We start from the raw sequence: 17,165 nt of genomic DNA on the forward strand, positions 1-17,165 counted from the left end.
TGGAACTTCCTTGGGCATCAGTTCTGTTTTAGAAACATCTTTGAACAAGATCATCCATCCTCATTTTATAGAATTTCAGTATTTCCATTCTACAGAACGATAAACTGAGGTTCAGAGAAAGGAAAAAGGGACTTAGGCTAAATGACACAGTGAGTTTGTCACAAAAAAAAAAAAAGGATTTAATAAAACACTGTAATTTTAAAGGAGGGAGGCAGCATCATGCAGTGGTTTAGAACATGGTCTCTGGAGCAAGGCTCCGTGAGTTGGCCAGGTGTTTACTTCTCTTACTCATTTATCTTATCTTTAAAATAGGGAATAATAATAGTATCCACCTCATAGAGTTGTTGTCAGGATTAAATGAGTTAATGTCTGTAAAGCTCTTAGAATAGTGCCTGCCACAGAGTAAACACTACCTAGGCATTTGCTTGGTTGTGGCTGAGAATTCACAACGGTTTTCTCAACAACCCTGTGCAAGGCATATTTTTGTCTTTGTTTTATGGAAGGTAAATGAGGCTCAGAGAGATTCAGTGACTTGCCTGAGGACACACAGCCTCTAAAATTCAGGCTCCCGTGAGTCTGGAACTCTTGCTTGGAGCCAGCCTAGTGCTCTCCTGGTGGCCCCAGGTGGTTGAGGGATCCCAGTGCAAACCTGGGAGAGGGGGCCTTGGGATGGGCAGTGTCAGCCAACTCCTGACCCTCTCCACGCCCTGCCTGGGGGGATGTGCCTATTTCTCTGAAGCCTGGTCTCTTGGTGGAATCCAGATGCTGTCACTGGTGCTCTTGCCCCCTTGCCCAGGCCCAAATGCCGAGCCCACAGCGCTGTGGGATGGGTAGGGCCCTGGGTGAGGCGACTCCCTTGTCCCTCCAGCTCCCTGGCAGGCCCCTGAGTCCTCTGCACCCTTCCCTTGGCAGGCTCTTTGGCACCACGGGAAACTGCGCTGCTTGCAGCAAGCTGATCCCAGCCTTTGAGATGGTGATGCGGGCCCGGGACAATGTGTATCACCTCGACTGCTTCGCCTGCCAGCTCTGCAACCAGAGGTGAGTGAAGACACCAGCCTGAGGCCTGCTGGGATGGGTCAGGGTGCTGTGGAGGCATGCATGTGAATGCGGGTTCTGTGTGTGCATGTATGTGCTTTATGTGTTTTATGTGTGCCTAAGCCCTGTGGCCAAATGCGTGTGCTCCAGTACCGGGTGTGCACATTTGTGCGGCATACTTCCGTGTGAATGTCATGGATGAGGGTAGCATGAGTTTACTGTGCATGCACAGTTGGAGTGTGCACATGCATGTCTGTGATTCTTAAATGTCCATGTACAAGTGGGTACATGTGCATGATGGAATTAATATGCACATGTACATGTGTTTTTAAATGTACGTGTATAATAGGGGGTATAAGTGTGTATACTGTGTGTGCATGAGGTGTGTACACATGTGCACGTTTTAGATGTGCACGTGCAGGGGTAATGTATCCTTGTACCCCCGTATCCGTGTGTGTACTGCACATATGTGCACACACATACGTTCTAGTGAGAACGGTCCCCAAACCTGGAGGGGGAAATCCCTTCAGGGAATGGCCACTCGCTTCTGCCCCCACTCCTTGATTCTGGTTCCAGCCCAGCCTCTTTTCTGGACTATTGGCCCCTACTCTGTGGCCCAGCCCTGTGGGACGCCCCGGGGACCTAAGGAGCCAGAGCCCTTCAGCCCTGGCTGCGGCCTAGCTCCAGAGGGCAGGCCCTTTTCTCAGGAGCCCCAGGTCGGGTAGGAACTCATAACACGTGTTCCCAGCGGGTGCAGTCCAGAGGGATATAAAGGGAACGCTGGTCTGGCTGGGGGCTCTGGCCAGACCTGCTGCTAGGAGGGCTTGGTGAAGTTACAGCGCCACCTGGTGGTTGGACTGGGATCTGCTAGGACTGGGCCAGTGATCCTTGGGTCTCACTACAGGCTTCAGCCACCTGGGGACATCTTTGGGGAAAGGACTGGAGTCATCCAGTACTTGGGGAGGACTAGGGGACCAATGCAGGCCCTTCCTTGGGAAGCAGAGGAGATAGTGGAACAGGGTTACCTTCTGGTAGAATGCTCTAGACAACCCACAGATTCTGTTTGGAGGAAGAATGCCCTTTACTGAACCGTCTTGTTAAGTTGGGGAGAGGGACAGAGGGATGAGAAAGCGCCCATTTTATCCCTCCCACTCTCCCCATCTCTGCCTTTCTCCGTCTGTCCTCTCAGCCTTTCCCGTTTCTTTGTGCTCTCTTTCTCCCCTCTGGGAGTGGGGAAAGTTGTTCCTGCACCTGCCCAGCACCTCCCTGCCCTCACCTCCACAGGAGACCTGACTGTGGAAGGCCACAGCCCAGGCTTGGCTGACCGTCTGTCCTCCCACCCAGGCTGCGGGCCCTGGCGGGGGCTGTGCTAACCAGGCTTGCTGTGGCACTTCTGGCAGTCCCCTCTGGGAAGCTCAAGGAACAAACTCCCCATCACCACCTGCCACGTGTCCCGCCTCCTGGGCCGGGCTGGGCCCTGGCTGGAGCCCCTGCTACCTGCTGGGACCCCTCCATGGCTTCTCTCTCTCTCTTGCTTGGATTTTCCAGATTTTGTGTGGGAGACAAATTCTTCCTGAAGAACAACATGATCTTGTGTCAGATGGACTATGAGGAGGGGCAGCTCAATGGCACCTTTGAATCCCAGGTTCAGTAACGCCCGGCGCCTGGCCCCCAGGCCCCGCTGCCCACCTGCCCACCCGCCCGGCCGGCCGCACCGCGCTCCTGCCGTGGTAGAGCTTCTCCATCTTCGATGGGAGGGACAGCCCTTCCTCCACCACCGCCGCCCGTCTGTGTGTGACCCCTCCTGGGGCCAGGCTGGGCCTGTACAGTCTGTCTTCTGTATATAAATGGGAACATTTATTTTATGAGAAATGTAATGCGATTTTATTACTGGCGTGGATTAAACTTATGAATGTTTCCGGGGAGGTTACTGTGCGTTGTTCACATGACTGACACAGACCTGGGGCCCCTCCCTTTTGCCTCTGAGGGGTAGGGCACGGACAGGTGCGGGTCTCCGGCATGTGCCGCTCTGGGCAGGGGAGCAATAGGTTGGCTCTAGGGGGAAGAAGCTGGAAGGAAGGGGAGAACTTGGAACCCCCAGCCAGAGGTGAGACCTGACATGTCCTCCCCTCCCTGGCAGAGCATACACCCTGGCCCTGAGTAGGTCCCCCAGAAGAGGGGCAAGATGAAGCCTTCCCTCCTCTGTGGTCCATTCTCCCATTGAGACCCCAGACTGACTGTCCAGATGGGGACCCAGCTCTGGCATCCTCTACAGCAGGATCCCAAAGCCTGTGTCCCCTACCATGGGAGCACCATGCTGAAACCCCTCTTCCCTTTCAGGGTGACAGATGGCATTTGTTGTCTCTGCCCAGCAGCTGGGGCCTGACCTGGGGCCCTGCTGTCTGCTCTTCTGGGTGAGCGAGAACAATCCTTTACTGTTTCCCTTCTACTTGGCCTAGGCAGGCCGGAGGCTTCCATTCACTCAGTGAGCAAACCTCAGCCTGCTCTGTGTCTCAACGCTGTGCTGCAAGCAGGGGTGACCCAGAGCAAATCAGACATGAGGATGAATCACAGATCAGACACAGTCCCTGCCCTTGAGGAGCTTGCCGTGGGAGTGGGAAGCAGAAGCCAGAGAGTGGGGAAGCCAGGAAAACAAAGCACACGGTGGCAAGAACAGAACGCTGTAGGGAGACCTAGGACAGGCCAGTTCCCTCCAGGGCACACAGGGCCACTTGTGATGACAGGAGAGTCAGAGACAGACAAGTCAGTGGACATAAGGTCAGACAGACACATGTGCTGGTAGGCAGGAGAGATGACACAAGTGGACGAGTTTGCAGGCAGAGATGGGCAGGAGGGACAGATGGAGGCAGGCAAGCCGCAGCACTCGGCCAAAACTGCGGCAGGCAGGCAGACGCTGGGCAACGTCCACCTCCCTGGCTGAGCTAGGTCCACTCAAGGCAGTGGGGGTCCTGTCTTGGTCTTGGCTCCAGCCACAGTGCCAAGCACAGAGCCGAGAACTGAAAAGACATCATATCACTGAGCAGTATTAAAAAGAGAGGCTCCTTGGGTTTCAAGCCTGGACAGGAAGGCTGCATGGTCAGGCTCCACCACTCTCAGGACACTTGCCCATCCTTCCCCAGGGGCTGTTTTAACCCTGGCCGCAGTCCAGAGCCCAGGGCAGGTGGAGCGAGACTACAGCATCAAGCCCTGCCTGCTCCCGGGCAGGGAACTGGCTGTGCTGTGCTGGCTGGGCCTCCGCATCTCGCTGCCCCGGGCCTGCTCCTCTGCTGGAAGTGGACGATGGCTGTGCTCTCCTGGGTGCTTGGAGGAGGCTGCCTCTCCAAGTTGTGGTTTTGTGGTCAGTGGCTCAGTCTGAGGAAGGGATTGCTAGGGCCAAGGAACTTGGGATAGGAATTCTCAACTTTGAGGGCACCCACCTTCTGTGAGGGAGCTGCACCCATGCACGTTCGAGAGCAGAGAGGCAGAAGCCAGTGGGTCTGGGTGCCACAGGTGTGTGCGAGACACAGGTTCAATGGGACTGCAAAGCCGGGGGCTGTCTGTAGGTGACCATGTGAGATTGTGAACGAGTTTGGGTGCAGAAAGACACGGAGGACTGGAATCCATAATGAGAAATTTTCTTGCCCGACTTGAAAAGCAAATTATCTTCCTGGTCGCAGAACCCCCAATGCTGGCCCCTCCCTGGGCCTGTAGGTCTGGGCTGGCTGTGCCCACCTCAAGGGCCCCGACTCCTAACTTCAGAGTTTGCTGCAGATAAAGTTGTAACACAAGTTAATTACATGGTTATCGAGAGATAAAGGAGCTACTCGAATGCAGTTTCTGGGCAATTACAATTGTTTCCAACAGAGTTACCATATTGCAGCCATGAAATAACATGTCATTTTGCAGTAATTATGTAATTAACTTGTCTCACCACTCTAGGTTGCACAACAATTAATCCACTCACAATGAGATAGACTCAAACTCAGGCAGGCAGGGTTTGAAAGCCCCCAGGAGCAAAGCTGGGTCTTCTAAGAAGACCCCAGCCCCACCCTGCCTACCCCAGACCTTGTCGAGGGGCTTGCCCAGCTCAACATGGCATGAGACATGCTGAGTCCAGCATCATGGGCCCAGTTATTGCTCTCTCACCATCCTCACCCAGAAAACAGGAATGATCTGAGTCTCAGGTCTGCCACGGTGTCAGATCTACACGGAAGTGCTGCACTTACGTGAGCTCATGAGGGCCTGAGTAGGAGACCCCTCACCCAGCAAGTCCTCTTAATATATCAGTCTGCAGATGTCCCCAAGAAGAGGCCACACAGGCCTGGCCTTGGCAGGTGTGAAACCCATAGGAGGGCTGAGGTGGGGGAAGCAGGGACAACACCAAGCTCTCTCTGTAGCCAGGCAAATGAGGCAGGGCAGGAGTGGCTACTGGGGGCTGGTGGTTGTACACCTGGAGACGGTTTACAACCCCTAGGGGTGACCCAAGAAAAGCCTCACCTTCCTCCCCACTCACTGCATAGGAGAAACTTGGTTAAGTGTAGGGCATGAATTGTCTTGGCCAGGTTCTCCTCGGGTTTGCAGCTCACCACAGGTGATGGTGGGGGGTCAACGGGGGTGGGGGGCTGGGAGAGCTGAGCGGGAACCATCCAAGGCTTCGAGAGCTCACACCTCGGCCTGGGGCACGTGGGTGGTGGGGGTGCAGGCTGGCATTGTACTGTAGCTATGCACACCCTCTACCCCGCAACCAGACCTTGGGACCTCATCTCCTCTGCCCACCTTCCTTGGTGACCTGGTGTCAAAGATACCCTGATGAGGGGCCTGGGACCCATGGAATGTGGCACCTGCTTATGTCCCCATTCCCTGCCATGAAGCTGGACTGCACAGTCTGTGTTTGGAAAGAAGTTTGATTCCAACCTTGACATTGCATCATGAAATCTCATATGAATCCTGTCTTCTCCTGGGTCTGCTCCCAGAAACCTTGCCCCACAGCATGAGACATGCAGGGGCCATGAGCAGAATCCACACGACATTCCTGCCTGGGAGATCTCATTTCTACACGGAGACAATTGCTCTTTCCCTTAGTGCCATCAGAGCCAGGTCATGGCCAGACTGACTAAATCTGGCCCCAAGTGACGGACTGACCCCAGCACCACCCATCTGGGGTGCCAAGTGAGGGGAGGCTCAGGGAAGATGCTTTGTAGCTGCGGCTGTGCGTAACCCTTGTTGAAAATGCCAGGGAGCCGATGCTGTCGGTCTGCAAGTCAATATTTAGCTGTCTATTACCTCTAAAACCAGAATTACCTGAAGACGAATGAATGAAGATGTAATGTAAAGATGGGTTGGTCCAGAAAAATATCTGGTCAAGCCTTTTTTATCAAGAGAAAATAATTAGATGATAGACGCACACACACATAGCTAAAACCCAGAAAAGAGTGCTATATGATAGCGGATGGGGCAGACTGTCATATTGCTTTATCCCAACAAGGGTAGGAACTGCCTGTCCCTGGGACATGAGGGCACGGGGTGTCCCAGATCTTTTCAGATTCTTGGTACCGCCAAAGTAGATGACTCTTGAGCTCTGTCCTGTCGGTGCTGTTTTTGTTCCCAGTGGCAGCCAGCTTGTCCTGCCAGGGGGTCTGCCCCCAGCTTAGCAGAACCCCTCTGTTCCCGCCTGCTCCTGCCACCAGGGTGCACTCCCTCCACCCCCAGGCCTCCTTGGTCTCCAGCATCGACACACTCCCCCCCCGGCTCAGTCCAGTGCTTGCTTAGTAAGTTTCCCCTTGAACTTCTTTTCACCCCATGCTTACTCCCCTTCTTGGAACATAGGACATCCCTTCACGGGGCTTCTTGTCCCTGGGTCAGACCATCACGACCTGCCGTCTAGGGCTCGGGGAGACCTGGGAATGAGGAAGGTGGCTGCTGGGGCAGAGGCAAGAGGAAGAGGCTGGACCATGCCTGGGATGGGCCTCAGGGAGGTGAGGGCCTGCAGCTCAGAGTGGGAGGCATTAGCTTTTAAAGCCTATTTCCAGTGGGGGAAATCCAGACTTGGATTCAAATATTTTGTCTCTTTAAGATGGCTTTTATCCTAGGGTATCATCCTTCACGAAAGCTACTGGAAACCCTCTGTGCTGCTGGGGTTTCCTGAAACACCAGTTTTTCCCTCTCTCCAGACCCCCAGGCTGCACACCACCCAAGACACCCAGGGTGCAGCCTAGACCCCCGATTTCTGAGCTCATGTGCTCTGAGCCAGGACAAACAGCCAGTCCCCAGACTGTCCACTGGCACTGGGTTTTGCAGAGCTTGTTGCCTTTGCAGGGAAGTTCTGGGCCCCCTAGGGGTTCAGGAGCCCTTTGGCTGCCTGTAGCAACTGGGTAGGGGTCTGCACTCCCTTGATCCCATCTTCTCTGGAACATAACCACATTCCATAGGGGAGCGGGTCTGGGGGCTCCTGTCTGGGGCTTTGTTTACAGACTCTTACCTCCTAGATCTGCTCTGGGAGCAGAGTGAGCCCCTTTTGGGGGCTGGGGTTTCCTACAGTTTCCTACAGTTTTGTCTTCCAGAGTTTGAGTTCCTGGGCCATGCCTCTTGTTCTGTGGGTCTCCCTGCTGCACTTGGGGAACTTAGGGGCTCTGTCTATAGGGGGTCAGGGGACCCTGGCTCCCTTTTTCCTGCGACACCCCTGATGCCTGAGTCTCCTGGCCCATCTGCCAGCTCAGGCACTGGGTGGGACAGGGATCAGAGACAGAGCACTGAGAGAGGGACGGAGGGAGAGATGAGAGAGAATATGACGGGGTTGAGGGGACAAAGAGGGGGGGAAAGAGCAAGTGAGGGAGAGAGAGTTGGAGAGTTGGAAAGAGATGAGGCAAAGGGTGGGGGTCAGGGAAAGAGAGAGAGAGAGAGAATGGGAAAATGTTCTAGGAAGAAACTTCTAACTTCAGGGACGGCACGGGGTGAGGGCAGCCATGGTGCAAAGGGCAGTGTGGCATGTGGTTAAGTGCCCAGGCCCAGGAGCCAGATCATAGCTCCTCCACTTGGCAGCTACACAGCCCGGGGCAGGTAACTTAGCTTTCGTCTTACATATGAGGAGTGTCCTCATCTTTACAGGGCTTTGTTGACAGCACCTATTTCTCGGGCTGCCCTGAGCATTAGATAAGTCATCACATGGGCGGCGCTCACAGCTGCGGCTGGCTCATGGCGAACACTAGGACATGGAGTTGCTGCTGGGAACATTCACTTCACACAACCAGCACCAGGTCCACTGGTTCGAGGCCTGGACTCAATTCCAGGGCAGCCCCTGGGACCCTCCTCCAGGAGGCCTTGCTGCACCTCCATAGGCTGTCCTTGGGCCTCTGCGTGCTCTCTGGAGCGGGGCACTGCACACTGGCACCAGTAGGAGAAACTCAACCCTGACAATGTGGGCTGTCATCAATAATAGCATGCCTGACCTGTGTAAGCCTCTCAGCAACCCTATCCCCATTTTACAGTTGAAGAAACTGAGTAGTGGGATCTAGATTTGAACTCAGGCCTCGTCTGACGCCAGATTCCTCACAGGTATCTCCATGTGAGCCTGCCACCTGGAGGCAGCCCCAGGCAGTGGAAGGGTCTTGGGAATCTAGGAGTAGATTTTAGCCATGACAAAACCACCTGGCCCCTTGCCCTGCTGGACCCCTGTTTCTACAACTCATGCCCCACCAAGGGCTTGGTCCATGGATGGGGAGGGCCCTGGCACACTTCTGTCCTTCATTGCACATCCTTAATGAGCATGCCGCCAGGCCTGGCCTGTGCTGGCTGCCGGGTGGGACGAGCAGTTCCAGATGATGTAGGCAGAGGTGGTGCAGGCAGCTTGTCCCTGAACCAGAGTCAACAGACATGACTCGGCGCCTGCTGCGTGCCGGGCATGGAACTGGGAGCTAAGAAATGGAAACACCAGTGGACAAGGCGGACAGGGTCCTTCTCTGTGTGCAGTTTGCAGTCTAGCAGGGGACACAGGCAATAAACAAATAGATCAATAACAAGCTAAAGATAGTGCCAAGTGGCAGGGAGTGGCTGGAGGGACGCCTATTTAGATAGAGTGGGCAGGGATGATCTTTTCTTGCCCATGCTTAGAAATCATCTGATGAGATCGCTTTGGGGAAATTGAGGCCCAAAGAGCAAGTGATGGCCAGGCCACACTGGAGCCAGCTTGGGCTGGGAGCCTGGTCTCCTGGCCCTCAGCCTGTCTCAGGGCTCTGTCTCCTGCATGCTGTGACTTGCATTCCAGCCAAGGATCCTGCTTGGGTGGAGGAATTAGCTTGACATCTTCTCAATGTTTCTCTTCCTTTGTTTTCTGGGTTAATAGGAAATATTATTCTTTAAAATACCAAGAAATTGAGTTCGGGTTCTTGGCTGCCACCACTGGTCTCCCTGTCCCATAATGCCACCGACTTGGTACACACTGACTGGATCCGTGGCTTCTGGGGATTCTCTGAGGGATTCTAGCTTGATTGTTCTGGACACTCGGAATTACTGCCCTACATAGAGGAGGCATTAAGAAAGCAGGTTTCTCTGCAGACTCAGCGTGACCAGTGTTCCAGGGAAAAAAACGAATTCACTGTAAAAGCAGGAATTTGCAATGCCCAAAGGGCTGTGGGACATTGGGAACTGGCGGGACCAGCCCTCCTTTTCTTTTCCTCCAGCCCTTGCCTCTTTCAGCCTGGTTGGTTTGTTCTGATGGAGGAGCAGCTCTAAGCCAAGGCTCCGGCTCAGGGCCCTGTTGGACCTTCCTGGCTCCTAGGGTCCAGGGGTGGGCCGAGGCAGGTGGGCCTAGCTGTGCTTCACAGCTGAGGTGTGGTGGCTCCTGTCTGCTGCCAAAGCAACCAGCCCCTGGAGGAAGGGTGGTTTAGTCTTGCTCCTGGGGACATCCCTCCCTGCTTCACTGGGCTTTCACGTAGAGCTGTGAGTTTCTGAAATCCAGTCAAGATGACAGTAGGCCCTTTGCTCCTGGTCTGGGGACACCAGGCCACCGCCCAGTCTTAGCCTCTCTCATAGTGAAGGAGTGAGGGTCACTTTGCACAGAGTAGGGTTGGGTGGGCACTTGTTCCATGGGACTCAGGAGAGCGTGGACCCCCTTCTCCAAGTTCCCATGAGCCGGCTGCCCCTCAGCCTGGGGCTCAGCTGGCCCGAGCCTGTCCTTCACTCTCCCCCGCACCTGCCTTCTTATTTAGGGCATATTTGGAAGCTAATCCCTGTGCTCATTAAGTGACCCCCTCCTCATGCCCCTCTGCTTTCATTAGAGACAAGAGAGCTAATTACAAGCCCCTCTGAGGCCCCACTACAGGCCATTTTAGAGCTGACACAGCCCTTAAAATGATTTAAAAATCCCATTTCCCTGCAATGAAATGGCCTACCCTTCCCTCCTCATTAAGGCTAATTACGAAACACTTCACATCTGAAAAGGGGCACTGCTCCCACCCTCCCACCTAGCCCCACCTCAAGCATGGCTCCCCGCAGATGCCTTCCCAGGCTGCTGGGGAGGGAAGGAGTGGAAGCATCAGAAGCTCTTCTCCCACCAGGCAGACATCCCAGCGAGTCCAAGAAGGCCAAGCATGAAGGAGACTGGAGCAGGAGGGGCTCAGGCTGGCAGAGTTGGATGGAGAAGAGTGGAGGAGAAGGGGAGAGGGAAAACCAGATCTGGGTGGTGGGCACCACCCCTTGTGGGGCTGTCAAGCTGCAAAAGTTCCCCACCCAAGTCTACACCGCCCCCCAAAAGGGGGAAGCGGGTCAAAGCTGCAGGTCTCCCTAGAGCTCTCCATGGTCCTGGAGCTTCCTAGCTGGGGCACGTTAGGCTCATGAGCAGGTACAGAGTGGAAGCGGTGGTGGAAAGCACCTCCAAGAGTTATGGTGTGGCCTTTCCCTGGAAAGCAAATGCTCACTCCCTCCAGAAGCGGCTCAACTCTACTGAGGGAGGCCCCTGCACAGGTGCCTCTGACTCCGGAAAATGATGCCAACACATCGCCCCTCATTGAGACACTGTCTTCTTCCTCTCTGCCCCCCGTCTGGGACCAGCAAATTACAAAAACAAATTACAAAATCATACTATCTAGAAAGGAGAATTTTAAAATTTCAGCGTATATGTAAGTTTGTTTCATTTCAAAAATATAATTTTATTTTGCACTTTAGATATTTTTATTTTAAATTCCATAGGAGGATACCCTAACATTTTTCTTTAACTTAAGGACTGTTGACCAAAATTAAGGCTATTGAGGCAGAAATAATTTGATAAAGGTTTGTTAAAAGCCAAATTTGAGGATCGACCTAGGAAGGCAAACAACAAAGTTGGGCACATTCCAAAGTCTGTTACAAGTTGAAATGCTCATATAAGAAAGTTTAGGGTGAGGGGATTCCTCATATAAGAGATGTCTTTTTTCGCTGGAAGGTACAATACAGAGGTTACAATCATTGGCTGCAGATGACATCATACAGGCTAACATGTTCTGCCCACAAGACAATCAGTAAAATTTCATGATTCAGAAACAAATCAGCAAAACTTCATGATTCAGAAACAAATTAGTGTCCTTTTCAATGTCATTAGGTTACATATTAATTGGTACATCAACGGTTTGAGAAACTCATGGTAAGACTGGAGGGACTCACAATAAGATTCTTTACTCAGGGACAGGATGTAATCCATGGACCATAAGACCTTCCCAGGCAGTTAGTTTGGAAGTCTGCCAAATATGACCTGTAGCTTATCTGTCCTCTAACTTAGAGTCTAGACTCCATCTGGTTCTGCTCCCCAATCTGGTTCACCGGGGGCTATGCTACATAATCCATGAGGTCCATCCCTTTCCCACATTCTAGGAGCCTCTGAGTCCCATTCCAAGGGACATTGAGTGTGAACTGTCCCTGCATGCTTTCTTCCCAGCACCACCATTGGCAGGGGGCTGTAGATTGGTGGTGTGCCCTAGATGCACACCAGTGTTTAGCTCATAACCAAGCCCTGTTGAAAGAGGAATATAAGGAAAAGAGTGGCACTATCTGTTCTGTTGGGGACCCCAAAGCCTTCTCAGTGTAAGTCCAGAGCCAAGCAGGGATCTGACTTCCACCACTGACCTTGTCTCTGGTGACCCTCAACACCAGCAGTGCTGTGAAGAGTGAGGCACCGTATTCCTCACTCCCCTTCCGACACTCTCCCAGTTCTGTACACCTTCAAGCTTTGCTTTCTGATTTTCGCAGGAAAACATTTAGGCCACGATACAAACTTCATACAGGGGAAGGGGCACAGATTTCAGAGTCCCAAAATAGATGTAGGTTCCAGGCTCTTGATCCCATCTGGGAGAGGACTAGATTCCCATTATACTTCTGGTTGCCTTTCTTCCCTACAGAAATGCACATTGCCACCTACCCCCACCACTGATCAGTAGCCCTTTGTCCAGCAAGATAATACCCTTGTGCCTGAAGAGACCTTAGAGGCAGGATTTCAAAGGGCCCTTGTTCCCAGTGGACAGTCTACATTCCTACATTAGCAGTCACAGGTCTCTGCCCTCTGGGAACTTACCCACCCAATGGGGCCAATGACAACTCCTCCATTATAGAAATGTTTCTGCTGAATAATCCCTGGAACCCCATCACTCCCAGCCTCCCTGGGAGTGCACAGGTTAATATCCCCACTTTCCCCACATTACAGGCAAGGAAATAAAGTATTTATTGTAATGTAGCTAGGTCATACGGAGGAGAGAACAGAAGTCAGCTCTGCCTGCTCTGTGGTACCTTCGGTATAGACCATTAATATAAGCAATACATGGTGAGAGTGAATGGATCGGTATTGTGTTGTGAGAATTCTGAAGAGGCATGGCCCATGTGGCAGAGGAGGCAGGTACTAAGCTGCTTCCTGCAGAAAGAATACCTGGAAACATGAGGGAACGCTTTTTAGGTATAGGGAAAGTCTATAATCTTGACTGGTTGAAACAGAAGAAGGGACACCAGGAAGTGGAATGTGTTTAGAGTTGAAGCGAGGGGACAGGAAATTGGCAGCTAAGTTTAAGCCTTTATGGACTAGGCAATAGAGAGCTATCACAGGTTCTTGATCATGGCATAGCACAGAAGTCCTCTGCTCTGTTTTCTAAGTCGTGAATCCCATGGATGCTTGCAATATGCCCTTTCCCATAGACACCAGAGATAAACTCACTGGGTATCACTCATCAAAGGGCTACCTTAGTAAGGGCAAAGCAACCTGCAGTGAGGCAAGAGTACCAAGAGGAATGTTTTTGGTTGGTCAGGTTGGGGCCCAGGAAGCAGAATTGGCTTATTTGAGCTAGGTCTAGGATTTATGTGGGTGGAGATATGGAGAAAAAATACTTTAGGCTGAGACAAAAGCAAGTGCAAAAATCTAGAGGCAAGGCAGTGCTTGGGGTGCTCAGGGAGAAGCAGGCAGCCAGATGTGCTGGGAGGGGAGGGGGCTTTCTAGAACTAGTGAAGCAGACTGTAAGTAAAGGACTGCAGTTCATGGAGATATTTGGATGATCTCTGTCCTGGGGCACAAGACATATAACAGGGGTCAGGGGGCACCCTTAACTGGGGAGTACTTTGAGGTCTGATAGACGAGAAAGGTTCAGCAGGTGGCAGAGCCCAGCACAATGGGGTGATGTTTTAAAGTGCACCTCTGCCAAGGGATAAGAATGCTCACTGCAAGCAGAAGTGACCACTCACTTGCTGAAAAATTGAGCATGATGTGGCCTAGGGCAGTGCCCTGTGGCTGGTCACTAGGTACCTCCTATCAGGCTACCATTATTTGGTGCTCTTTGCAGAGTGGTTCTTTAAACAACTGAATAGTATCATGTTGAATGCAGTTTTCCTTCACAGATGTGGATGAGGTTGTGAAAGAATTTATCAAAAATCTGGACACCAAAAAGCATCTCTAGTGACCTAGGCAGAAAAAAACTCAGGTTCATTTAATTCATCCATCCGTGCTTCTATCCATCCATCCCTCCCTTCTCCTTTTCCTCCTTCCATCCATCTCTCTATCTATTCAATGTTTGTTGAGTGTCTAATGTAGTGTAAGGCAAGGGAGATGAAAAGACAAATGGAGCAAAGTCCTGCCCTCAAGAAATCTCACAGAAAAGAGAGGAGTCAGGAGCCAGCCTGTTAAAAAGTCATAACTCAGCGTGGTTGGTGTCAGCAGAGCTCTGAACAGAGATTCCAGAAAGAAGGGAGAGAAGGTGACTAACTCAGTCTAGAAGAAGGGAAAGTTTCTGAGGAAAGGACACTTGAACCATCAAACATGGGAGGATGAGGACATCAGGCAGTGAGTAAAGGCACAGAAGTGGGAGAAAGTGGGGCTTGGTCGGAGGGTGGCCCAGAGCGTGGTGTGCCTGCAACAGCGAAAACAGAGGCCTTGGAGCAGAGCAGCAAGACTGCTGGCTGAGGCTCTTGTGCCACGCTAGGGCGATGGGTTTTTGTCCTCAGGGTAACTGGGAAATGTCAGAGCTTGTAAGTGGAACAGGACATGATCAGATCTGAAGTTTCTGAGCGATAACTCTGGAGTGACATAAAGGGTGAATCAGAGGGAGCAGACACCAGGAATGGGGCCAGAGCGGACAGCGGGGGTGAGGACACCTGCAGCTCCTATTGCCCAAGTGAGGAATGAGTTTTTCACGACTCGCTCTCCACGAGCCCTTGCTGGACCGTTTTGTTTTTACATCCACTCAATAAATATATACTAGAACACTCTCGGGGATACAGAGGTCAAGCACTCCCATCCAGCTATAACTTCCTAGGTCTGTTTTTTTCCCTTTTTAGAAAACCAGGCCTCCCAGATCCCCTCCCAGAGACTTTTATCCACTCTTTGCTCCTGGGGCATCTTCAAGCGCAGAGAATAAAATGGCCAGAGGAAAGGTGTTTAAATTAGGGCAAATGACTTATGAGATGAAGTGAACTGTGGTCACATCCTCAGCCTTCCAAATCAGAGAATCTGGGGCTCATTGAGAATGAATTGAGAATTATGTCAATATCCCAAATATCTCAGATTGGAGCATTTTCTGTGAATGGAGGGCCCCTCTGCAATACAAGCAGGATCAGAAATGAGACAAACACTTAGTACAGTAATTTCAGGTAAAAATTACTGGAGAGAAATAAAAATCATAACTAGGAAGAATATGCATTCCTCCAGTGAGAATCAGCTTCGTGGCAGCTTTGGTGAATTTCTGCTAGGTAAATCCAGGAGGAAGCAATGCATCCATGTCTGGTGTAGAGGTTGAACTGGAGCCAAGCATGAACATCGTCCTCTCACGAGAACAAGGGAATGTGTACCTGAGACACCCTTCATGGTGGACATTTAGGTGACTCCACATCTCCATCCCAAAGATGAGCAGTCTAAAACCAAAAAGTGCATTTAGAACCCATTATTGGTCTTGGCTGAGTAGGTATCCAAGATCCAGGTTGTTCTTACCAGACTAAGGACTAACATCCTGTGGCTGAAGAAGAGGTTTTCTGTCTTTCTGTATATGAACAGGGAAATAGGTAGTTCTTTTTGTGAACTACAGCCATCTTATGACCATAAAGGAAACCAGTCTTAGGATGAAGATGACACCAAGGAAGGCAGAATGGAGGAGCAGAAAGTCCTATGTCCTTGACGGCTTCCTTAAGCTGCTGGTAGTATACACTTGGGCCCACCTGCCTCCAGATGCCTTTATTGTTTAAGTCCCTTTGAGACAGGAATTTCCGTTACTCGCAGCTCAAAGTATCTTTAATAATACACCCTACAAAGGACCCCAAAGATGTAGTCTTGCACCCCTTGTTGTGGTACAAAGGACATTTTTGGCTGCACAAAATCTTATGCCCTGGTCTTTTCAACTTCCTGTATTGATTTACAGGTACTTAGTTGAATCCCTCAATAGAAGGACTGCTTATGCCCCATCCACTGGAGTTGAACCTGTGTGGGACCTAGGGAAATTAAATATGGTGGCACTCAGAGAAAGGGGCAGGACATTTCCCTTCATCTTCCATGGAGCCCTGGCCCTGCCTTTGGACTTCACTGCCCAGGAAGGATTTCAGACCATGGACAAAAGATTCAAGGCATGGCTTGACCCCAGGGTGGCCAGGAGGAGGCGCTGTGCCAGCGCTGGAGGGTCCTGACTGGATCACATTAGTAGAAGGGTAGAGCCAGGTCTGTGCAGCCTCGCTGGCCTCTTGGCTGGAGGCCTCCCTTGCTTACATAATTCCCAGAGGAAGGCTCTAGGTGTCAGCTCACTGGGATCAGAGAAGGGGTTCCTGGGCAGATTCTGGGGATGTAGGAAAACCTGCTCGAGGAGGATCGGCTAAATTCTTCTAAAATCCTGAGGATTGGAGAAGATGCTCTTTTTGGCTCCTTTTTGAAACATTAAGTCTGAACTTTGGAAGGAGGGGGTCTTGCGGAGGGGCGTGACCCCTTGCTAAGAAGCGTATTGCCAACCTGGGCTGCACTAAAGGAGTATAGTGTCTGAAACACAGGAGGTATGGACTCGCTCTGCTGTCTCCAGGCCAGACCACCTCTGGGCTTTGGACTTCAGGAGCAAGGTCCAGGACAGCAAAGAGGAAGAAGACCTTGTCAGGGGAGGAGCATCTCCAGCAACCGGGCTTGTTTTCCCTGCAGAAAAGCAGCCATGGGGCCATGGTTTCCCAGAGTGTGATGCAGAGTGGTCAAACTTGGGGGCTCTGGGATCTGGCAAAGTTAAATTTGGTGTCCAGTCCTGTTACCTTTGTCAGTGACCTTGTGTAAGTTACTCCAAGTGTCTGTGCCTCAGGATCCCACCTACCTCGCTGGGATGTTAGGAAAACTAAATGAGATAGTGCATGAAAGAACCTATTACAGTGTGTGGCACATAGTAGTTTCTCAGTTAATATTAGACACTGTTAGCTGAATGGCTGCTGTGGGGTGAGGGAGACCCTGGGGGGATAGAGGGAGGAGCTTGCAGACTCTGGGTAAGGATGGCCCTTCTCAATATCAAAGCTGCTTTGGTGATAGTGAGCTTCCCAGCCCTGGAGGTGTTCAAACAGAGGCTGAATGACCCCCTCCGCAATTCCAAGCGCTACCTTCCATTCTTAGCTAGACTTGAGGTCCTTCCACAACTTTGTTTAAATTGACAATAAAATTGTATGTATTTACCTTTTACAAC

At 51.7% G+C, this 17,165-nt stretch overlaps 1 protein-coding gene across 1 annotated transcript in view; it reads left to right on the forward strand.

The window, feature by feature from the left end:
* LMO1 (LIM domain only 1 (rhombotin 1)) overlaps positions 1 to 2,965 on the forward strand; it is a 35,808-nt gene extending 32,843 nt beyond the window's left edge. The window contains exons 3-4 of the mRNA XM_012654254.1: positions 913 to 1,038; positions 2,584 to 2,965. Of these exons, the coding sequence (XP_012509708.1) occupies positions 913 to 1,038; positions 2,584 to 2,689 (232 nt within the window). The 3' untranslated portion in view covers positions 2,690 to 2,965. The remainder of the gene's footprint in view (positions 1 to 912; positions 1,039 to 2,583) is intronic.
* The last annotated feature ends 14,200 nt before the right edge of the window (positions 2,966 to 17,165 follow it).

This window comes from Propithecus coquereli, unplaced genomic scaffold (assembly GCF_000956105.1).
Source record: "Propithecus coquereli isolate 6110/MARCELLA unplaced genomic scaffold, Pcoq_1.0 Scaffold44, whole genome shotgun sequence".
Taxonomy (NCBI): Eukaryota; Metazoa; Chordata; class Mammalia; order Primates; family Indriidae; genus Propithecus; species Propithecus coquereli.